The following is a 24,225-nucleotide window of genomic DNA, read 5'->3' on the forward strand; positions in this document are numbered from 1 at the left end:
TTCACGTTTTGGTATGCATTAAAAAATGGAGAACTTTATTGCAAATTCAAAAAAAAAAGCAGTTTCAAAGAATAAGTGAGTTTCAGTTCATGTGTTGGTTCAAAAGTACAAAATTAGGTACGCTTACATTAAAATTAGAATTAAACCAATTTCTCCCTCATCCCTAGCCTTATGTTGAAATAGTTTCAGCAGCATCCTATGCAAAGCAAAAGGCATGCACAACTGGATATATGCTCCACGAACTTCTTACATAAGGTTTTTGCAGTTGTACTCAAAGCTGCTGCTGCTTTGGTTCAAGGGACAGAATGAGTTTCCGGTCATGGCAACAGACAGGAATTGGACCCTTTCTGTTTTGTACTAATCTTCAGCTAGGAATGGGCATTTATTCACCTTCTTATGTAATAGAAACGTTCTCCCACATTCAGAGTTCTTGGACAAATCAATATTTGAAGTAAACAAATGGTGGCATAAAATCCACCTTTTATTTCACTGTAACCAGTACAACTGTATCCAAAGGCTATATCCAAATGCACGTGTCACAATAAAATATTTTGCCCTTAAGTGGGACTAGTGACTGAGTGTTCCGAAGCTCTAACCTTAATCAAATTCTCAACTGCATTCCTGCAACACAATTAAGTAATAATATGTCCATTTTCCAGTTGGCTAAACTAAGCACAGATAAGTTAATTAACTTACCCAAGACTACACAGTATCAATTAATCACCAAAGTGGAAACTGCACCCAGAAACACTATTAATTATAGCCCTCATCTGATTATTAGACTTCCTTTGGTAGAGTGCATGCTTCCTCTCGCAACGGCAACAGAAGTGCATTCACACATACGTCCAGAAACAACTGAAAAACACTTGAAGCTTTGAGATGAATTTGATATGCAAGCGGCATATTTCACTTCAAGAATGCACATTTTTCTATCTGCCTCCTCAGGTTCTTTGCGGGCTTGTAAAAATGACACTCCATTATGGACCTATACTTTATATTTCATTTGGAACCTTGTAGAGAGAGCTATCTCCCCACCCCCCCTGCCCCTCACCACCTCACCAGATTCTAGTATTATCTCCTATACAAGCTGACTTCATACTTCATTTCTGCCATTGATATGCCTATTTTCTGCAGTGTGAATGAACTGCCTGGGGTGATAAATATTAAAGTATATCTGCAATTTCATTTTCAAAAGAAATTGGGCTGTTTCTGTGGATAAAACTATTGCTGCCATATTTACTCAGTTTCCCAATTTTAATTCTGATCTCCATGGATAGAATTTTCAGTCCAACTTATTGGCAAAGGCAATTTGACATCATTTCTCTTCATTTATGTCCATGTTATATTATTTCAGCATAATCATATGGTAGCACTATGACTTATGTTTATAGCATGTCATTTATATTTGAAAATGTGAATATAGACATTGCAATAATTCTCATATTACATTTCACTGTATTTTAAGTGACAGCAAAATGCAGTATTCCACCACATTGAGTTACAAATGCTATATAATGTAATCTTGCTAAAACAGCTATTTAGCTTCTGATCTTTGCGGTGTCAAAAATCATTCATTGTTATTACAAAATTAAGATTATGACAAGTATCAAGTCTGAGTAACCGTTATATATTTCCACTTGTTTAATCTTAATGTATAAATTCACTTTTCTGTCACCTAAATTGAAGTATAAAAACAATTACATTGATTTACATTGTGGAAGAACACTCTTAACTGCGTAACATATATCTTTTTCCTTGTCTCTAAAATGCATATTTCTCTGTGCCTTGTCTACGGGAGCAGACAATCTTGATTCATACATCCGAAACCATTTGCTTGAGATATTTTGTGGATTTGCTTTTGGAGAAGGGTCAGCCAATTATGCTGGTGGGAAATGCTGGAGTTGGAAAAACGGTCCTTTTATCTGACAAGTTTGCCAAGCTATCAGAAGAGTATATGGTGGCCAAGGTCCCCTTCAATTATTATACAACATCTGCTATGCTTCAGCGTATGTAGTTACCACCATTTTACCATCTCCTTTAATACTCAACCTTTACACCAGTGCACTTTCAATATTGAAAAGCCATTCCAAATTGACACAAACTTGTGAATTAGGTACAAAAATTGCAACACGCCATTTGACCGAAAGAACAAAACAAACACCTGGAACAAAATGCGGGGAGGGATTAATCATCATTTGCCATTTGCCCCCCACAGCTTCAGGACTTGGTGGCATACTAGAGTTATCAACAAGATCTATTTTGTGGATGGATGAAATACAACTACTAAACCTATTTATATGTACCTTATGGGTATGAGCTTCTTCAGACGGGGGTGGGGGTGGGGAATCGCATTTCCTTCTCGTTGCTTTGAATTGTGCTTCTGTCCCACAACAGGGATGAGCACTTCCTCTTTCTTCAGATGGAGGAGGAGGTAGTAGCAAGAGGAAGCAAACAAAGACCACGTGGCCCATTTAGCAGGCGGGTTTTTTGAGCTGCTTTTCCTACACACAGCAGGAAATGGCGGCATGTTTCGCTAGAGGGGAAAAAATGGGATTTTACTGGGTCTTTTTTTGAGCCAGCCAAATGATCAGAAGAAGCGGGAGATGCACGGGAGGCAGATGGCGTAGTGACTAAGACCTGCGAATATCCATGAGTGCTCAGTAAGGCGCATGCTATAAAACACTCATCTAGTCATACTAAGAGGAAACTCACTGAAATCAATTGGAATTATATTATTCATCACGAACTTAAACTCATAGAATCACAGTATCATAGAATAGCAGAATTGGAAGGTGCCTACAAGGCCATCGAGTGCAACCCCCTGCTCAATGCAGGAACTGATTGATTTCAATGACCCTATTCAGACAACACGCTAAGACACGGTAGTTAAGCATTTTGAGGTAAACACTATGACTTAGCATGTCCTGCGAACCATGACTTAGGGTGTCATGTGAACTATTTCTAGCCATGGTGGCCACATAACCATGGCTTAAACATGCTCATTAACCATTTGCTGCAAAAAGGTTAGCTGCCTAACCATGGCTTAGTGTGCTGTCTGAATAGGCCCAATGAGTCTACCGTAAACATCACTAGGTCTGGATTCAAGCCTGTATGACTTGTGATGTGCTTTTCTAACAATATTCCTGCTATATTATTTATTTATTTAGGAGTGTAGGGTTGGATCCAGTGGTGTCATTCCTCCAGCAGTAGAAGACATTTCCTCACCCCTCTTCAGCCCCCTGAGCTGCCCTCAATCTGCTCTGGAGGGACCATCTGGAACAGATGTAGAGTATGCACATGGCGCTGCAGGGAAGAGGAGAGGATGGCAAACTCCAATTGCATGAGCAGAAGTCCTTTTGTTCAAGTGGACATTGGCTTGAATGATGTCAGATCCAAGTCACACACCTCACTTTGCAAAGGAAAAGTCTTCACAAAGTAGATGAAGATATACATTTTTAAAGCACACAATTCTGATGGTCAATGGCTTTCCCAGGTCTCAGGCTGAAGTCTTTCTCTTCACTTGTCACCTGATCCTTGTAGCTGGAAATGCCAGGCATTGAGCATGGGGACTTCTGCATGCAAAGCCTGGGCTCTATCACTGGGCTATGGACCCTCCTCATTCCAGCCACATGCCTCCCAATAATAAAATAAAACAAGGTACTGGAACAATGGAGCAATAAAATAATAGAGAAGTCAAAGCCCATTTTAATAAGAACAACAACAGACCAAAGGCAAAAGCAAATAAAAATATCATGTCATTGTCCTGAATGACACCCAAGTTGGTGGCAGGTGAGCCTCTCTATGGAATGTGTTCCAGGTCAGGGTGCCACAAGCATCCCACAGTCCACTTCACTTCAGAAGGAGATGCAGCAGGGCCTTTGAGGGAGATGTTTCCTTAAAGCAGGGCTGGGCAACTTATGGCCCTCCAAGTGTTTTGGCCTATCAGCCCTAGTTAGCATAGCCAATGGGGAGGGACGTTGGGAGTAGAAGGCCAAAAACATCTGGAGGACCACAACTTGCCCACCCCTGTCTTAGAGACTGAAGGTTGTTTGGAAGCCACAGCAGGTTGAAAAGTCAGGCCTCAAGTCCCAAACCAAGTTTGAAAGAAAACTTAATTTTCACTTTGCCCCTGTTGTATAAGATGTACCCATTAGGCATGGCACCAGTCTTAAAATCTGCTGGTCTGTCACTTGGAATAAATTTCATAAAGTACTTTTGAATGTTTAGCCCCTTAGAGGCTTCACCTACTCATGTGGAAGCATAAATAAATAACTTCTATGTGATTATAATACTCTACTTTATTTGACACGCATGCCTTTTCTTACAGCGGAACCTCAGTGATCGTTCTCATGCATCTTGTATCCTCTTGGCAGGTGTTCTTGAAAGATCCTTGGAAAAGAAAGCTGGCAGAAATTATGCTCCTCCGGGCATGAAAAAATTAATTTACTTCATTGATGATCTTAATATGCCCGAGGTCGATGCCTACGGAACTGTCCAGCCTCATACTCTAATTAGACAGCACCTCGACTACAGCCATTGGTAAACTTTTCTTTTAAAGTTTTGAAGTTGTATGTGCATTTTTTGGAAATAGCCTTTGTTTGTAAATTAGGTGGTCTACTCTGAGTTTGGGTTATTAACAATTTTGAATGCAGATTCGGATTAGACCACCGAATTAATATTGCTAATTTAACAACTATGAATATGAACTGATGAATAAAGTAAATAGCACGGTATGTATTTATGATTATAAACCCATATTTTGTTTACTTAGTGCTAGGAAAGTGTTTATATTTGCGCTTTTAGGTGTCTGGAATATAAGCAATCACTATCAATGAAAGAGCATAAGGATGGATAAAGGAAAGGACAGATCAAAGGAAGTACTTCTTCACACAGCGCATAGCTAAACTATGGAACTCACTTCCACACGATGCAATGATGCAATTTAGATGGCTTTAAAAGGGGATTGGACAATTCCCCTCTTTTTGGAGGAGAAAGCCACCAATGGCTGCTGGTCCTGATGGCTACATGCTACCTCCGGTATCAGTGGCTCATGAATACCAGTTGCTGGAGAACATGGGCAGGAGTGTGCTGTTGCTTTCATCTCTTGCTTGTGGGTTTCCCATGGGCAGCTGATTAGCCACTGTATGAACAGAATGCTAGGCTAGATGGACATCATTCTGATCCAGCTCTTATGTTCTTAACATAACAATATTTTATTTTATTTCATTCATTTATTTTCTATACTTCCTAATAGCCAGAGCTCTCTGGTGATTCACAAAAAATTACAACCTGCAAATACAAGATAATACAAAACGTGACATAAAATTATTGACATTCAGCATTTAAAAAACCCCAATTCAAAACAGCTAAAAACAGTTACAATAAGATACCAGGACCTAATAAAACAAGTGACATAAATGCCCCATTGTCAGTTGTCAAATGCCTGGGTCTAGAGGAAAGTCTTAACTTGGTGTCAAAAAGATAGGAACGTTGGCACCGGGTGGTGTTGTGGATATTTATTGTTATCTCACATGATTATCCAAGGCCTATTATGCGTTGTATATTGGACCTTAATTACTGATCTCAATTGCAGGATTCAAGCTCTACCTGTGTTTTGGTTTTATGAATACTTTTATACAGTTTTCTTAAAACCAGGTCTGCTGCACAGTGTCTTCTAGAACAGTGGTCTTCAACTGGTCCAGACCTGAGACCCACCTTGGACTCCCAACCTGCAACATGGGAGCCACTTTAACAATTTCACAATTGCCCAACATGGCAGCAACAACTTTCCTGCAACCCACCTAGACTGATCCCATGACCCACTTTAGGGTTGTGACCCACCAGTTGAAGACCACTGTTCTAGACCAAAAGAAGAGAGTGAGGAAGAACGCAAGATGCTGCATTTAACATCTGACCATGAATACAACACGCGCCCGACTAGATTTCTACATGTAAGAATGAACAGAATTTATACCCCATCTTCTATCATAAACATTCAGGGCAACTAAACAATAATCTTGTGAAAATACAGTAAAAGAATAAAAAAATGAAGCTAAAAATAAAGAGAATTACAGAAGTTGGAAAGGACATTGCAGTCCTGCTCCTCCTTTCTTGTGGTAAGGCCTTTCCCATGAATAATGCGTAAATACAGCTTATTATTTTTGCGATCTGGATTTTATGCTTCCATTCATGTAGCCTAAGATTGTCTTAGCTTTTTTAAAGCAGCTGTTCGCTTTTTTAAGCAGCTGTTGGCTCCTGTTCATGTTGTATTCAGCTAAGGGTCAAGCTACATGTTATTTAGAAGATGTAGTTAGCAGTGATGCCTTTCTTTCTTTTGTAAAGTAAGCACAGGGACCCTGATCCAGATTGCCCCCCTAGCATGGAGGGAGGGGTTACCCTTTGCTCCCTGCTGTGCTCTCAGTCCAGATCGGGGGGCCTGCAAGTGTAATTTCATTTTCAAAAAGAGATGCATTTATTTTAATGGATCACATTTTGGCAATGGAAATTACAGGTGAAGGCCCCCTGATCTGTATTGGGACCACAGATGGGAGGGGGGGAGGATTAAAGCCCCCTACTCCACACTAGGCTCCCAATCTAGATTGGAGTTCCTGTGCTTACTTTAAAGGAAGGACGGAAGCACATCTTCAAAGCAGCATGTAGCTTGGGGACAGAACACCTAGATCCATTTCACATGTAACTGCTGCCAAGTTCTGATGCCACAGTTGAGCTATTTTTTAATTTATCTTTTTATTTGTATCTAAATGTAGAATGTTACAAAGTGTTAGCAGGTGAGCAAAGTTAAGCCAGGCAGACTTCCCTCAACAGGGTACACCAAATTCTGGGGACCATAAAAGAAAAGTTTCCATCTTTCATTCTCATGCTCCTGTCCTGACCATGCTTCAGACTGTGGGTGTACCTGGAGTAGAGTTTAGGATTTTGGGGAGGGGGCAGTTTTTGAGAGTTTATCCTTTGTAAGGTAGTCCTGCAAGCGTTTTTTCAGTTGCAGTGGTGCTGCAAGGCATCATTTGCATGGAGTAGATGGGGAGAGACCATAGCAGATGTCAGAAGAGGGCTTCTGGATCAGACCAAACGCCTGTCTAGGCCAGTATTCTGTTGTTTGCACAGTGGCGAAACAGATGCCTATAGGACACCCACAATAGGACATGAGTGAAATAGCAACCTCCCGCTCATGTGGTAAATTTAAATTAATGCTGTGCTGAAAATTACTCACATGAAAATTTCGACCATTCTCATTCCATTTGATAGAAAAGAAATTGCTTTCAAAAAGAAATTCAAATCCACCCAGGGGAAGACATCATGAATTGATTCCTCCCATGGGGCCTTTTCAGATCAGGAAATGCAAGCAGCCAGGGAAACTGCAGAGCAATGGTGAGCTGTGAAATAGAAAGAAAAATACAGGCAATGCCCTCAAACACCTCACCATAAAAAATCACCACCAACACACATTCAAAATGAATTATAAGATGCCTGGAGAATGAGGCAGAAAAATGGAAGCCTCTTTCAAGAGGGAGAAAACTTTCAGGAAATTGGGAGGACAGATTTTGGCACGGTGTTAGCTCCACCCTTCCCCTGGAGCTGGATGCAACTCTTTCCCCCCCTCACACTTGCTACAGGGCTTTCAGGGAAGGAGCGGTGTTGCCATCATCATATCTGCATTAGAGATATGATGTGTCCACAATCACCCCTCAGAAATGTACACCAGTTTTAAAATCTCTTCACTGGCTGCCAATCAGTTTCCAAGCGAAGTATAAAGTGTTGGTTATTACCTTTAAAGCCCTGCGTGGTCTGAGTCCAGGCTACCTGCGGGATCGCCTTCTCCCGTACAATCCGCCCCGCACACTCAGGTCCTCTGGGAAAAATCTCCTTCAGCTAGCAAAAACTAGATTAACAACTGTTACCCAGAGGACCTTCTCTTCTGCTGCTCCCAGACTGTGGAATGGCCTGCCGGAGGAGACTCATCAACTTAACAGTCTATCAGCATTTAAGAAAGCTAAGATTGATCTCTTCCGGCAGGCCTATCCAGTGTAATTTTAAGATGTTTTTAGAATGTTTTTAGGATGTTTTTAACAATGTATATTATATTTTAAATCAGTTTTATGTATTTTATCGCTTATTGTTGTTCCCCGCCTCGATCAAAATGGAGAGGCGGTAAGAATTATTATTATTATTATTATTATTATTATTATTATTATTATTATTATTATTATTATCAACATTTGGAAGACTCTAGTAATGGTGCTGAACCACGTAAACTATTCCAGAGATAGGGATGCCTCTAGGGCCCAACTGGGTTTGGGAGTCCGGCAGACCCCCATCCTGTGTCCAGGCCCAATTGGGCACTCTCAGCATGAGTGTCCCCCCCCCACCGGCCCCATCTGAGTGCTCACAAGGCCCCAGCATGTGCTCGGCGGCCACCTGCACGCAAGCCAAAATTGCGCACTTCCCCCTCCAGCATTGATGCAACAATAAAGGAGAGCAAGAGGAATTGTGCAGTTTCGGGAGTCTCCGTAAATTGCACACTTCCTTCCCCCACTCCCTGCACCAATGGTGGCCTTAAAGGGTAAAGGCGGGGATGCTCCTTTAAGGCCACCATTGGCCCAGCTGGGGGGGGGGAGTGTGGCTCCCAAAATTGTGCAGTTCCCCCCCTTGCATCAATGTCAGCCGCCATTGACCAGGAGAGGGAAGTGTGCAATTTAATTTCAGCACAGGACAGGCGACTGCTGAGCACTGTCCAGGCCAAGCTGAATCTCAGAAGAGTTTGCTCACCCCTACCCAGAGTGCTTTAGCTATGGGGCACTATCGAAATGTAATAAATAATAATAAAGATACTGATGATGATGATGATGATGATGATGGAGCTGAGCCAAAATTTCTCAGAATACATGTTTCTCAGAAAAAAATCAAGAGTTTTTCTTTTCTTACCCCCTAGAAATAAAAGGATGCTTTGCAGAATTTTCTCCAAATTTTCTTCACTATGATTTTTTTGTGGTGGCTGCATTCCCTTTCCCACCCCCTGCCATGCCCTAGGTATATGATGCTAGGTATATGGGGGGGTGCAGAATGGGGGCAAGGCTGCCAACACAGGCCATGCTATTGCCCTTTGCAGTGGTAGAGCAGGAAAAAAACCAAAGAACCCATAGGAAAAAAAAGAAGATGTTGTTCTACGACCCTTGCCAATGGTGACACTGACCTGTGAGAGAAGTTGTTGGAGAATTTCTTCTTCCTCTGGAGAAATTCAGTGAAATTTCTCTGCCCACAAATAGGGTGGAGAATTTCAAAAGGCCATTTGCACACATCTCTAGTTTAAATGCCTCCTGAAAATGCTCTTGTTTAAGCAGGCTTTGTCTGGCTTATAAGAAATCATAACAAATCATGCTGCTGCTTCACTTTATTGTTGTTATATTGCTTTTATTGTTGTCGTAGCTGAAATTGTTTTTAGTACCGTATTTCTTCGATTCTAAGACACCATCGATTCTAAGGCGCACCCCATTTTTAGAGATGTTAATTTGGGGAACAAAGGGCATCTTAGAATCAAAGAAATACGGTAGTTTGTTTCCTGTCAAAAGCTGCCTGAATTTCCTGTCTGTGTCTGCCCTCCATCTCGGAGTTTTGTTTCTGCTGCAAAGCAAAACCCCACCGCCCTCCCTGCACAAACGCAGGACGAAGCAAGAGCCCTTCTGCCACCCTCCTGCTTCCTCCCCGCTGAGCCCAAGGTCGCGGCAGGAAGGAGCTGCAGGGGCTGCGAGCAGGAGGGGGCCAGCCGAGGGGCAGCCTGAAAGGTTCAGGGGTCCTGAGCACAGAGGGGGAGATGAACCCCGAAAGGCCTCCAGCCGCTCTCCGCTGCATCCAGGGCGGGAAACGCCAGAGTTTGGTTTCGCGCCTAAGAAGGGAGGGAGAAGGGGCGGGGAAGAAGCGAATGGCTCCGTTTCCTTTATTGACTCGGAGTGACTTTTGCGCCGCCTCAGGCAAAAGATCCTCCTAAGTGCCGCCACCCCCCCCAAACCCTCATATAGGGGGGCGGATTCAATCGTTAACCCTTGTTGGAGCTCAGAGGTTAAAGCAGCAACAGGTTTCCAGGAAGGAAAAGCAACGCCCCTGCAGAGGAACTTAACCACCAGGACTACCGTATTTCTTCGATTCTAAGACGCCATCGATTCTAAGATGCAGTCCATTTTTAGAGTTGTTAATTTAGGGGAAAAGTGCGTCTTAGAATCGAAGAAATACGGTAGTATATCTTAAGCTGTGACTGCAATATTGTTAAACTACTTAGGGATTTTATTAAGTGGTATACAAGTATTAATGAATAAAGAAACAAACTGGTCATCAAAGCATACTGCCTACGGTACTGGAGGTAATAATATAGCCACCTTTATTAGTAGCCGTTGATAGGTCACTTTGCTGTGGAGAGGATAGGGTGCGCTGTTGTTTATGCCCCCCTCCCATGCTCAAGAAGTATGACTAGATGCGTGCTGCGATATGAAGAAGCATCTGAAGAACTAAGAATATAAACCCCTTTTATTTTATTCCACAAAGTACGAAGGCCCTGCTGTGCAGGGAGAGAGCAGCTTTGCTGATACGTTCTATGAAATTCAAAGCAAAACAAATTCAAAGCAATCCCTCTCTCAAGCCGAAGCTCTAGAATGCACAAGCAGAAGTGGTCGTGTCAATGATGCCAACGCTGAGCGCCGGGAAAGGCACTTGTCCAATGATACTTGCCGGGGTTATAGTTGGAATTAGGAGCAGGCATTTTGTATTGACGCATGCAAGGCTGGTTTCAACAGTCAAAATGGCCTTTCACACTGTGAAACCTAACTATCCTCAGAAAGAATGTAACATGTGTGACCCCCTTGGCTCTCCACAGATGCAGCTAACCGTAAGCAACTCCTAATCCGCCAGCCTTCTCCCAGAAATGACAACAGCTTCATTCCTGGGAGCGGTGAGGTGGAGCCGCAGGGCACCCGTCAGGAGCGGGAGTGGTGGCAGGTGGGCCCATGAGGCGGCCTGGCCCAACATTCAGAGTAGCGAGAGTAGTGAGCTCGCGGTTGCTGGAAAATGTACCTGCTGTTATCATGGAAACAGCTGCTGGGAAATCTTTCTTTTCAATGTTAACACTCCTCCTTACTAGTCCTGCAGGTTTCTTGAAGCAACTTATGGGGGCAGTGGGGGGAGGAGTAACAATAAAAAGTATCAACATATTAAAGAAGTAAAATAGTGCACACGCACACAGGTCACATGCATCCTACAGGCAATGTGTGTTTTTTAAAGGCATCCATAGAAGCTCCAGAGCACTAAAATTGTCAAAATTACTTGCAAACATACGAATTTTGACCATTTGGGCTCTCCATAGCCACTATGGATACCGTATTTTCAGACTCCTGGTTTGGGGAGCAGCAGGGGCAGCATATTGCCCACCCCTGGCTTTGATCATCATGTTCTCCATAGGGATTGGGAACGTCAGAATCTGTCTTATATCAGACTCTTTGTTCATCTTGCCCAGAATGGTCTAGCGTGACTGGAAATGGTTCTCAGGGGTCACAGACAGATCAGGGCCTTTTCCATCTCCTGCTAGCTCATTTTCATTGTGTGGATGAGTTCACAGTAGCCCTGAATCATTGTAGATCCATGTGCGGTGTAGCCTGTTTCCATGTGCTGATCCCCACTTGAAGCACTTGTCAAAATTGGTTACGTCCCTCAATGGCCTTGTTTAAGAAAACCCAACAGCGGAAATTCTCTCCCTATACTGTAGATGCTTGAACACTACTGTCATCATTTGATGAGAGGAGGCCAAATTGAGGTTCTGTCAGTCTGCAGAGCTGCTTAAGAGACTGAGAATTATAGAAATCTTGTGTAAGAGAGCTGGGACAAAAGAAAGGTTTTCAGATCTTTTAACAGAGGGCTACATAATCAGACTTTCTTACAGCAGCCTTCGCTGTGAAGATCTGTCAATAGGGATCTCAAACTGTGAATATACAATTGAGTTTTATTATCCCTTTGTTATTTTGTAACTACATAGGTATGACAGACAGAAACTGATTTTGAAAGAAATTCACAATTGTCAGTATGTCACGTGCATGAATCCCACTGCTGGAAGTTTTTCAGTAAATCAGCGTCTTCAGGTAGGTTGCCACAAGTGCCAAATGTGAACAAGCTGTTCTTCCTCTGAATAATATTAAAGCTATTTTAATTTCAGCAAAGAGAAGATCATTAACTTTTTTGTGCACCCTGGCATTTACAACTCTGGGGAGATATTCCCAAGAGAGACTATTTCTCCACTTCATGGAGTAAGAAAAAAGAAGAAAAGATTATGAATCATATAGAGCTAAAAAAAATGTTCAAGCCCACCAGCATCACCACCCCATGTCTATATCCTCCATGCACACATAAACCCCCAAAGAAATAACTTCCTAATCCACTAAGGTGTCCTTTCAATGGATGACTCCATCAAATAAGACCAGTAACAGACTTCATTGCAATGCAAAAACCAAGAAAACAGAAACAAAATTAAAAACACAGTTCCCAACTAGGAGTGATCAGAATAGGTGAGTTCTGTTTCCTGTGAGTAATTGAATAGATTGAGCAACCAGAGGAATTTTGCATGGGGCTGCTCTAAGAGGTAGCTGGGTTTGTGGCTTGCTTGAAGGTCTTTTCCTCTTATTTGTTTCAGCTTTTATTCACCCACCCATGTGCGCTTTCTTGCTCTGGGCTTATGGTGCTGGGTTATCTCACTCAAAGCTCCATCACACCAGGGGTTAACACGCTCGCTTCCTTCATGTTTTCATTCCTCAGTTACTTCCTCTTTTCAAAAGAGCATGAGGCTCATTGAGTCTGCTGTTCTAATGGCGCTGTTTCTCCTGCACACAGCAGGAGAGAGCAGCAATTCCGAGTTTAAAAAAAAATTGTCGGGCAAGGAAGGCCAGAAGGGGCGGAAGGCGCATGGGAGGCAGACGACGTCATGTGAAGGATGTGGGCAAACTTCGTGAGTGCCCAATAAAACACTCGCCGGATGGAGCTTTCAGTCTGCTATTTTTTGGCTGCCACCCCCCCCCCCCATTTTTCAGACTGGGTTTAAAAAAAAATGGAGTGGAGCTTTGGCTGGTAGGTCACCTGTCAGCCTGCTGATATGAAAGTCTGTGGCTTGTGGGTGAGCCTATATTCCTCAGCTAGGGTTGATCAGCATTGTTTAGTCTGGAAGGAAAGATTGAGGGGAAATCCAGCGAAAGGGAAGAGGCATCTAGAAATCTAATGCCATGGACACTGAGGGATCCATTCCAGTGACCTGCAGGGAGTATATAATGTATGTGTTCCTGACTGAGGGCAGCATGCTTTATCCACAAAAGCCTTTTCAGCCCTCACTCTTGCCTTCAAGGTTTCAGATATATTAAATTAATGAGATATTTTTTAGTCTTCTCAGGTATACCTCCCTTCCCCACCCCCTCTCCCTGTTCTTTTTCTTCCAGAGACATTTCTCTGTGCTTGCTGTCCACTTCCCAGGAATGGATGCTTTAGCCACGATCTATGGCAAGATAATAAATATGCATTTTCAGCAAGGGGGCTTCTGTTACAGTATAGTGAAGTCTGCTGGCATGCTTATACAAGCTGCAATTTCTCTGCACCAGAAGATGACCCAGAATTTTCTACCTACAGCCATTCGGTTTCATTATATTTTCAATTTAAGGGATTTGACACGCATATTCCAGGTAATACGGTTTACTCTTCTGCTTTTTCCTATTTGTTATATTATCCGCATATATAGGGGCTTCCAAAAAAAATGCCTAGTCTGTGCAGAGTAATCAGGGTCAAGATATGCAAAGAATCCCAGCCCTAGGACAGCCTCAGGCGACGGCTGTCATTCGTCCTCTTCTTGCCAAGGCAGCAAAGTCAGTATGCACTAGCTTAGTCCGGCTTTCCACAATCTGGCACCCTCCAGATAGGCTGGACTACAACTCCCATCATCCCTAATAATAATACATTTATTTCTTACCCGCCTCTCCATCCTGATCGAGGCGGGAAACAACAGTAAGTATAAAATACATAAATATTGATTAAAAACATAGTATACATTGTTAAAACTTCCTAAAAAACATCCTAAAAGCATCGTAAAATTCCACTGGATAGGCCTGCTGGAAGAGATGTGCTGGCGGGATGATGAGGTATGTAGCCCAACCCATCTGGAGGGGACCAGGCTGGGCAGGGCTGGTTTAGCCAAAGCCAGCTGGTCTCACTTTCCTCCTCTTCACTATTGCCATGGTGGTTTTGGAAGCCTAAGGGCTGTGTGCCTGCAGGGGGGAAACACACAGCTATTTGCCATGATGAAATGGAGAGAGGGAAAAGTGGGCAAGAGAGTTTCACAATTCCTGGTGTCACTGGATATGCTGCCTGCTAGGCTGTTAGCCACAGCAAATGACTTTCCACCGCTCACCACCCAATAGAACATCATCGCTAGCTCATCTGCCTCTTGCCATGGTTACACATTCCAGTGTCTAGAGGGCTATGCCATGGGTAGAGAACTGGTGGTCTGCAGGCCCGATGTGGCCCAAAGGGTCTCCCCAACAAGCCTGTGCTCCCCCTCAGCCCTGCCCCCTACATCACCTTTAAAAAGCCTAATTAGAGCATGGAGGGCAATTGGGGGGGATCACAATATATGGGTAGGATTAGCCCTTCTCCTCCCAGCTCCATCCTCCCCCTGAATGCACCCACAGCCACACACACAGCAATTGGGCATTTTAAAAAGTGGCTGCATCATGAACTGGGGGGTGTGTGTGTCTGAGTGTATGAGAGAGAATCTCTCTCTGTGTGTGAGTGAGTGAGCATGGATGTAGATGAATGGGTGTGGTTCTGCTGTGGAGGCCCAAGAAAGGGATATGAGGTACATTTTGCAGAAAGATAGTAAACCGACCCATCAGAAAGACAGGTTTACTGTCACACTCTTTGTGATGCACTTGGTTTCTTCATTCAACAGCAGTGAGGACTCAATATGGGGAAGCATTAAAAATGTCTCCCCAACCCTTAGCTGAGTCTGAAATGATAAAATCCAGAGGTGATTGAAATCTAGACCCATCTCTCTCTCTCTCTTTCTCTCTCTCTCTCTCTCTCTCTCTGTGTGTGTGTGTGTGTGTGTGTCACATTTTTAATGCTTCCTCGTGGTCAATTCTCCCTGCATAAAGAAAAGAAGCAAATCAGGGAGAGAGCTATGTTAAACCTGTCTCTCCGGGTTAGTTTACCATATGCAGAGGCTTATATTTATTTCATTTTATAATATAGGACAGTATTCAAAATTGTGGTTTCTCGCTCAACAACTGAAATGCTATATTATACATTGTCCATCCCATTCTCTGTGAGGTGTAAATGAAATGTGCAAGAAAAGAGCAGAGGAGCCATACAAATGTGAATTCATGCTAGAGTCTGCTAAAATAGGACGGATGCTGAACACTGCAAATAGAGTAAAGCACTTGAGACAAATAAAAAAGAGGATAATTTCTATGCAAATAAAAATTGTAGATAGTAAGTGTGGGAGGAAAAGGAATCAATGTTCCTGAGGCAACCACAGTACCTCATTATAAGCAACGTGTTGCTTTTTAGCTGCAAGCCATTAATTGCCTATCAAATATATGAACATATTGCAAATAACAAATTCACACATTTTTGGTGCCACCAGAGTACAGTTAATTGAATGGCATATTTTAGTTAATAGAAGCGGATAGTCTAATGCTCAAGACAGATAATGAGAAAATAAACATTTCACACTATTTTGCAGGGAATGCTTTTTGCAACCCCAGAGTGTCTGCGGTTGCCTATTGACTTAGTTCATTTGTGGTTTCATGAATCATCCCGGGTCTACTCAGATAAACTTATGGAGGAAAAGGATATTGAACATTTTAACAAGGTTCTTATTGATACAGCAAAAAGGTATTTTGAGGTATGTCTTGAGTGTGACTTGGACCATGAAACGTTCCTCTCAGAGGTGCATTTTTAAAAGTTTCATGCTATTTATCATCTTAATTGTTCTGAATCACGCAGAGATCTTCGGCTATTGGGTGGTATAGAAATGTAATGAACAATTTATTTTTATTTAATGTATGTATTTATCTCCAGAATAAACATGAGTGTCTACTTACATGTTACTTTTAATACATGGCATGTAGCTACATCTGTCCTTTTTGTTAATCAAAAGTAAGTGGGGGTGGGGGTGTCCCCATCTGGATCCGTGTGGAGAGAGAGGAGAGAGTTCATTCTTCCATCCCTATCTGTGACTTCCTCCAAACCTCCCCTCCAGGCACAGACTAGACCAAGACCTGCTTAGCTTCAGCAATGTGGCTGAATCATGTGGAGATCCAGACCATGTTAATCACATTTAGGGCCTATTAAAACCAATGTGAGAAGTTAGTTATAACTAACAAGTCCCATTGATTCCAATGGGATTTTAAGTGTAGATAATGTGCTCTAGTTCCAACCCTATGTGCATGTGTACAATATTCTGGGCTGTCACAACTATTGGGAAAAGACTTGTGTGCTGATATTTGCAACACTACAAGATTCACCACAACTGGGTGATGGGCAGGTGACTAAGTTGACTTCTAAGGCCTAGTTGACACAAACGTTGGCAGGATAGTTCAGGACTGAACCACTTTAGTTAGCAGATTGGAAAATTTCATAATCAAATAGTTCTGCAAAGAGCTTCAGACAAGCTTTCTCCCTGAAATGCTGGTGTTGTGTGTACAAAAATGGTTTCTCCCATTTAAATTATTTGGTCCCACAACCACAATCCAAGGACATATAATCCAACAACAGGTTTACCTCATCTTGTGTTAACTCTGCCCAAGTGTTTTTCGGTCTCAAGCTAGACATAAAATGGAAGAGTCACTTTTTTTGAGTCAAACAAAGCAGAGATGCATTTAAAGTATGGATGTGGGGTGGGTGGGTGTTGAATCCCCACTTGATTTCCCCTCCTCATCTCAGCAAAAAGCAAGGGCTCTTTCTTCCTGCTAGGGTGGCCATGGGTCCTAATTTACAGAGAACTGTCCTCTATTTGAAAGGCTACCCAGGCCAAATCCAGTTTAAAGATAAAGACTGAGCAAGCACACAGGTCACATGGTTTCAATCTCCCCCACTATGGGCAGATGTATTGTAATTCTGTTCGAATTACATTAATTTAAGGGTGCAATCCTATGTATGTTTAAACAGAAAAAACCCCTACAACTCCCAGGATTCCCCAGCCAGCATGGCTGCTTGGGACATGCTGGGAGTTGTGGGACTTTTTCCTACCTAAACATGCATGACATTGTACCCTAAAGCCATTTAAATTATAGTTTATTCTAAATTTGCATCTATATAAATTAGCCCATGCAAATTTTATGCAAATCAAGGTCCTCTATTTTAATGGTTTGTTTCCTCCCTTTCAGCAATGTGTAAGTGGCCACTGCATCCTAAACTCAATTTGAGAAGCACAATTAAACCCAAACACCCTCCCAATCCCTAAAGCCTGGTCTAGAATTAACTGTGAACTAGAGCTTACATTCCAGTGGCCACCCTATTTCTTGCCCACCCAGGCTGCACTTAAAAATGATCCCCATCCCCTACTCTGTGTTCATGTGTCATGGCATGTTGGGTTGTGCTGCATTGTCTCTTAGCCTTGCGTGTTCCACCTGTTTCCACACTTTGTCCATTTTTTTTTAAAAAAAGTTCAAAGCTATTCTCTTTCATTAGGTGGTTGTCCAGAAGGCAGCAGCATAATGGTTTTCAGCAACCATTGCCATGTTATTTTATTCCTTTTTGTCCTCCATAATCAGCAGTTAGATGAATGTGCTATATAAATAGGTGTGCAATCCTGTGCATGTTAGGGGAAAGGAACCTCTCGTGCAAGCACTGAGTCATTACTGACTCTTGGAGGGACGCCAGCTTTCGCTGACATTTTCTTGGCAGGCCTTATAGCGGGGTGGTTTGCCGTTGCCTTCCCCGGCCATTATTACCTTTCCCCCAGCTAGCTGGGTACTCATTTTACCGACCTCAGAAGGATGGAAGGCTGAGTCGACCCGAGCCGGCTGCCTGAAACCAGCTTCCGCCAGATCGAACTCAGGTCGTGGGGAGAGTTTGAGCTGCAGAAACTGCTGCTTTACCGCTCTGCACCACATGAAAATCATACGATTCCCAGCACGCTGGGAGAAGTAGGTCTTTTCCCCCCTGGCAGGATCTGCACTATTGCTTTAAAATGGTTTATAACAGTAGTGGCAACTGCTGGGGCCCACGACACCCTCCATATACAGTTTTCATTCAAACCATTTTCAAAGTGTCATATCCTTCTTGGTGTAGATCTGGCCCTAGTCTAAGCATGCACAGGATTGCACCCTAAGCCTCTTTTCATTCCATTCTTCAGGCTGCCTCAAATGGCTGGAGAAGTGTTTTAAAACTTTTAAATAGGTAAATACCTAAAGAATTGGCAGTAATATTTTCTTTGAGGCCAATCCAAGGCTAGTTTCATATTTCAACTACGCACAAAAGAACAAAAAGAAGACTCATTTCAGCTTTTGTGTCTTCTGAGCTGGTTTGTCACCTTGGAGTGTAGTGTAGCCACACTCGGAGAAGCCGCTACACTAAACAATTTTCTTTAAAAGGTGTCCTTTCAGCACCACCTGATGACTATTTTTATTTTTAAACAAAATCAGAAGACTTGGTATAGTTAAAGGGTTAACATGGCAGTTGAATGCTTGTTTGTGTCTCTGTATTGTTGCCACCAGGGTGTTGATGAGCGCATGTTTATCCATAAGCCACTAATTTACTGCCACTTTGCCCATGGTGTTGGAGAACCTCGTTACTTTCCAGTAACTGATTGGAAGAAGTTGACCAGAATTTTAACAGAGGCATTAGAGCGCTACAATGAGCTACACGCAGCTATGAACCTCGTTTTCTTTGAGGATGCCATCCAGCATGTGTAAGTTCTCTCGTTTGGGGGGATGTGTGAGAGGTGCTTCAATGCAAATCACTGCTGAAGTGAAAATGCATTTCCAAATGACCTGTGAAGGTCTTAAAAATGGCCTCATGGAAAGGGTTGGAAAAGGGCAGAAAGTGCTCTGTGAGTGACCAGGTCTAAGCCAGATGTTTGCTCACTTTAAAAGCTTCCCGGTCTCCACATTCTTTAAATGTTTCAAGAAGCCAGCATCTGCTGTAACCTGCTGGCTCTTGCTCAATGTGATTGATGGGTACACCGCTGCGCATGTCAAATTCACACTAAAGCCCCGGGGCACACAGGGGCACGACCTGTACGGATATTTTAAGATTTATTTTTTATAGAATATTACATTGCTTTCGGTGTTATACTTTTCGTGATGCTTGTGTGATGGGAGAAAAAGGTTGCTTTAAAAATCGCTCTGTAGACCCCCGTGGGAATGAAAATATGCCCTTTTGTCTTTCTGCACCCTCATGGGCCCTGTGGCATTTCTGGTTATTATCAGCTTGTTGGTTTCACTGAAGGAGGAAGGATTAAAAAAAAAAAGAAAGTCATCATTATGATGCATATTTAAATAGTTTAAATCTCCCTATTTAGATCATCAGCCCATCATATTCACTTCTTCCTGTTCCATATGGAATAAGTTCTGATCATATGGTAGCTTTAGGGTTGTGGAATATGGAATTTATTTCCAATGTTGTAGTGGTAAATTATGAAGTGCTGACGCTTATCATGACAGTCCCCATGACCTCACACCCCTATTAAGAATCCAAGAATTTAGGCAGTGGTATCGTTCCATAACAACACACCAGTTCTAGCACTTTTCATCTCCACCAGGAGCAAGTCTTTTTGTAAAGCTAAGGGGCCTTAACTGCCCATTCAAAACCAAGCCACCCCACAATTCTTTGCATTACAACATGTCTGAATCCCAATATAAACACCAGCGGTCCAGGCCAAGTTAAGCAAAGTCTTACCAATTTCAATGAAAGAGTGTAAGGCTCTGAATTTGTAAAGCCAGAATTCTAGGTCACAGAGCAGAGCTGGCTCTACCATTAGGTAGAGTGAAGCAGTCGCCTCAGGCAGCAGATTCTGGGAAGTGGAAGTAAGATGTTGGAGGAGACACCCGTGTGCCATTTGGCCTGCTCTGCCCCCCTCCTAAGTTGGCTTGCTGTCTTCTGGTGAAGATGCTGACCCATCATTTGTGTTGAAGACAGATGCATCTGCCAGTCCATTTGGCATTTATACAAGAATGGGAGGGGCACCATCTTGTTCTTTGCCTCAAGGAATAAAATTCCTTGAGCTGGCTCTGGTAATTGCTGGTATGTCATCATGTGCACACACACACAAAAACACACACCAGACAAAAAGTATGGAGAAAGGCAAATGGTTGTGCTTGTACAGGGCCAAATCATGTTCTGAGATTGTGTGTGTGTGTTGTGGGGGGGGGGGGTGTTCTCCGTGTAACATTGTGATCAATCTATAAAAGAACAGTTTTAGCAAATTTTAAAAAATCAGAGCTATTTTCAATGGGTATATACTCTGGCCAATCTGAGCATACCTAGTCTGCATGGCAGTGGTTTGATTGTTTCCCAGAGAGTTGATAAAGGCTCCTCCACTGGGATCTGCAATAGAAAGCAAATTAATTTTTCATCTTGCTTTGTTTTTTTGTTAATCAAGAAAAATGTACTTAATTACTCTGGCAGGAAGTCATGCATGTAGAGGCTGAGCTCAGCCTGAGGCCAGATGTCAGGGAGTCTGAGCTAGGATAAGTTCTTGAGGAAACGGCAGTCCCAGCAGAGAATAATCTCATCAACAAAAGAATCTTATTCCACTGGAATCACAGTCCTGTGTAAGAAACTCAAACCACAGAAGTATTATCCCAGTGCTGATCATGTCTTACTGCTCTTCATGCTGATAGTAAAATATTGTAGTAGTAGTGGTGGTGGTGGTGGTGTCTGGAAAAGGTCCTGATCAACAGAAGCTTGCATACTTGTGGCTATATAGTAAATAGATATGTACCGATAAAGGTTATTGTAGCCAGCATCGATAATCCGTTAGGGACAAGGGAGAAACATAATGCAGATTCTACATAACAGAAGGAGTGCCATGATGGGATCAGACCAAAGGCCCATCTAATGCAGCAGCTGCTTCCAAAAATGGCTAGCCAGATGTTCCGGGAAGCCCAAAACAAGAAAGGAAGGCAACAAACCTTCACTGCTGTTGTTCTACAGCAGCCTCCCCGAAGCTGGTACATTCCGGATGTGTTGGACTGCAGCTCCCATGATGCTAGGAATCATGGGAGGAGGCCATCTGCTTGGGGAAGGCTGTTCTACAGCAAGTAGTATTGAGGTACTGCCTCTGAATCCAAGGTTTCATACAGCCATTATGGGGGAGTCATTTATAGATTCATCCTCTGTGGATGTGTCTTTCGAAAGCATCTAACCTTGTGCCATCATGTGGCAGTGAGTTCCATAAATGAGGTGTTCTAGTAGTATGAGGGAAGAGAGAAAAAATGTCTCTCTCTCTCATTTCTCCACACCAAGCACAATGGTATAAATATTGCATTCCCCTTAGACGGTATTTTCTAAACTGAAACATACTTTTCCACATAGGAGAGTTGCTCCAACCCCCTGGTCATTTGGCTGCCCTTTTCTGCATCTTATCTTGCTCTAGATTATCCTTTTTGAGAGGGGTCAAACAGAACTTTGGCAGTATTTCAAGTGGGTCTGGATCATAGATTTGTATATTGACATCAAAATACTGTCCCTATTATTTCCTTTCCCTTTCCTTATATAGCCTTAGCATGAAATCCACATTTTTCCACAGCTGACACATACTGAGTTGATGTTTTCGTGACTGTGACCCCAAGACCTTGCTTCAATCCTCAAATCTTCCCCAAAGTTTATTGCCATTGTCAAAGCTCCCAATATCATTGCTGTGTCCAGCATGGTTTGCTATGAGCAGAGGTTCAAGTGCTGGATGCAGGTTTTAAAAATAACAATAAAATAATTCTGCACAGCTTGCATCGGAACAAATGGATTGTGATGCAGAGGATGATTTATGTTCTGATGCCTTCTTGTACAGAAGAAATGGATAAAAATGTTTCTTAAGTATTATGGGTCAAATCCTACTGTGTGGTTCAACCATAGGCTGCAGTTGCTCTCCTCAGCCCTGATCGGCTTATGCCACAAGCTGCTATAAGAAGAGAGAACTACAGATAATGCTTGCCTACTTTTGGATCTCTTACATTCCTCCTCCTTACGGTCCAAGGACCATTCCACATAATCATAGTTTACATATTAAATGCATATTATGCTTTTTACCAATTTTCAAAGTGACTTACAGAAATCATCTAATGCTTTAGTAACACATTTAAACTCAATTTTAAAAATAGTTTGAAACCAATAAAACCTTAACTAAGTGCTTTTCTACTCAATCCATTTGTTGTGCACTCCTCATTTCCTATTCATGGTTGTTTATGGATTCTTTAGACAATGTTGTGACCCTCCAGTTTTACTTCTGTTTTTTAAACACCACTTTCAGTGAGTTTTTTTTTAAAGCAAGAAAAATGTAGTATTATTTGTGAAAGTGAAAGAAAATACTTTTTCTACTGTATAATTGCACTATTCCATTATACCACACCGCCACCTAGAGGCTATGTAGTGGGAAAGTAGGGGGGAATCTTTGTGTAGTGCTCGGATCTCAATTCTGCAACAAAACCAAAAGTAGATATAGGGGGTTAATAGCTTTGTGTAGAAAAGATTAGACAAGCAGCAGTAGGCTAAAACTCAAGCCATGATATCAGTTAAAAGTCCTGATGAAGTAAGAATCATTGCACCTTTCTCCAAATTGAAAATAGTATTGGGGTTCAGCAAGACTGCACATCATTCAGGCATCTACTAATAACGTCCTGCTTAGAGGCACTGCTAGCTTTGGTGGGCCCCTGGGCAAATTTGCTTCCCCTCCACTGCCACTCTGATAGCCCATTTCTGTGTGTGTTTGAGTAGCAGTGATCTGAAGCAATCAGACACTGCCTTTGGAGGGAAGGGAAGGGGGCTTCCTGTTTGGGGGCCTTCCTGTATACCTGCAACCAAGAGTCCAGCCCTGGCAGAAGCACCGGCCCAGCTTCTTAGCTAATCTTACATCCACAAATGATGGTACCCTGTGCAGGCTTTCACTGACAGATCTTGGTTCATAGTTACATGGCCATGGTTACTTGGAGGTATCACCAGAAGCAGCCTTTCTGGGATATTTTCTCATGATGACCCAGGTTTGTGAATACGTCAAGATCACAATTCATCACACCTTAGAAAACATTTGAATAATGCAAACAGCACTGAATGGCATTTCCAGCACTTGTTCCCAAGACCAGTTTATATGCCGAAACTCCCTGGAACATACCCATGTCTATGGGCATGTCTAGACCTCCTGGCATTCCGGGAGAGAGGGGGGAGGATCTCGAGGTATTTTGCTTGCGAGATCCTCCCCCTCAGTCCACACTCAGTGTGTGAAGTCCCAGGAGGAAGGAGGACGTCGCACCTGCCATTTTTTTTAAAAAAGAACAGGAGCTGGAGCACACCTGTGCTCCAGTGAAAAAAAAAAGCCCTGATCCTGCTCCCCTCCCCACCCCAAATGGTCAAGGAGCACTTGCTCCATGTCCATTGTGCCTGGTCCCCAGCTCCTCGTGTTTACTCGTGAGGAGCTGGGACAAAACTGGGACAGCTGCCCATACCTCCTGTGGTCTCGGGACAATCCTGAGACTGTGAGAAAAGTTGGGATTAAAGCCGTCCTGGTTATCCCAGGGAAATGAATGGATCTCCCCTCCCTGCCTTCGGGATCCCCTGTGCATCATGTGGACGCACAGGGACGATCCCGGGGCAATCCCTGGGATAAGGCATGGTGTGGACATGCCCTATGTTTTAAGAAATGGTTGAGCGAAGTTGCCCACAGTTTCAGATAGCTACGGACTGTATACCTCATGCCATTAAGTGTGTCTGTGTCATCTCTATGTGTTTTCCTACACAGCAATCTTTTTATCTGTGAGTTTCAAATATGTGGCCGTTTTGATCTCAATTGAACGTACCTTTTAAATTTGATGGAGAAGGACGTAAACCAAACCGTCACATTCAAAGTCGCAGGAAGTTCAAAATTAAGAAAGTTCTTGAAAATCACAAGTTGTATTTTTCTAGTCTGTGGTTCTAAAGAGGTTGATTGTGGAGCTACCAACTTTTAATTAATTTAATAGGTAGATTAATTAGTGAAAG

General features: G+C 42.7%; 1 protein-coding gene across 1 annotated transcript in view; it reads left to right on the forward strand.

Annotated features, from left to right (window-relative positions):
* The window catches only part of LOC134392233 (dynein axonemal heavy chain 11-like), a 232,744-nt gene that overhangs the window by 97,957 nt on the left and 110,562 nt on the right, over nucleotides 1-24,225 (forward strand). The window contains exons 34-39 of the mRNA XM_063116377.1: nucleotides 1,802-2,006; nucleotides 4,374-4,539; nucleotides 12,035-12,137; nucleotides 13,479-13,718; nucleotides 15,776-15,937; nucleotides 18,753-18,946. Coding sequence (XP_062972447.1) covers nucleotides 1,802-2,006; nucleotides 4,374-4,539; nucleotides 12,035-12,137; nucleotides 13,479-13,718; nucleotides 15,776-15,937; nucleotides 18,753-18,946 — 1,070 coding nt within the window. The remainder of the gene's footprint in view (nucleotides 1-1,801; nucleotides 2,007-4,373; nucleotides 4,540-12,034; nucleotides 12,138-13,478; nucleotides 13,719-15,775; nucleotides 15,938-18,752; nucleotides 18,947-24,225) is intronic.

This window comes from Elgaria multicarinata, chromosome 2, assembly GCF_023053635.1.
Source record: "Elgaria multicarinata webbii isolate HBS135686 ecotype San Diego chromosome 2, rElgMul1.1.pri, whole genome shotgun sequence".
Lineage (NCBI taxonomy): Eukaryota > Metazoa > Chordata > Lepidosauria > Squamata > Anguidae > Elgaria > Elgaria multicarinata.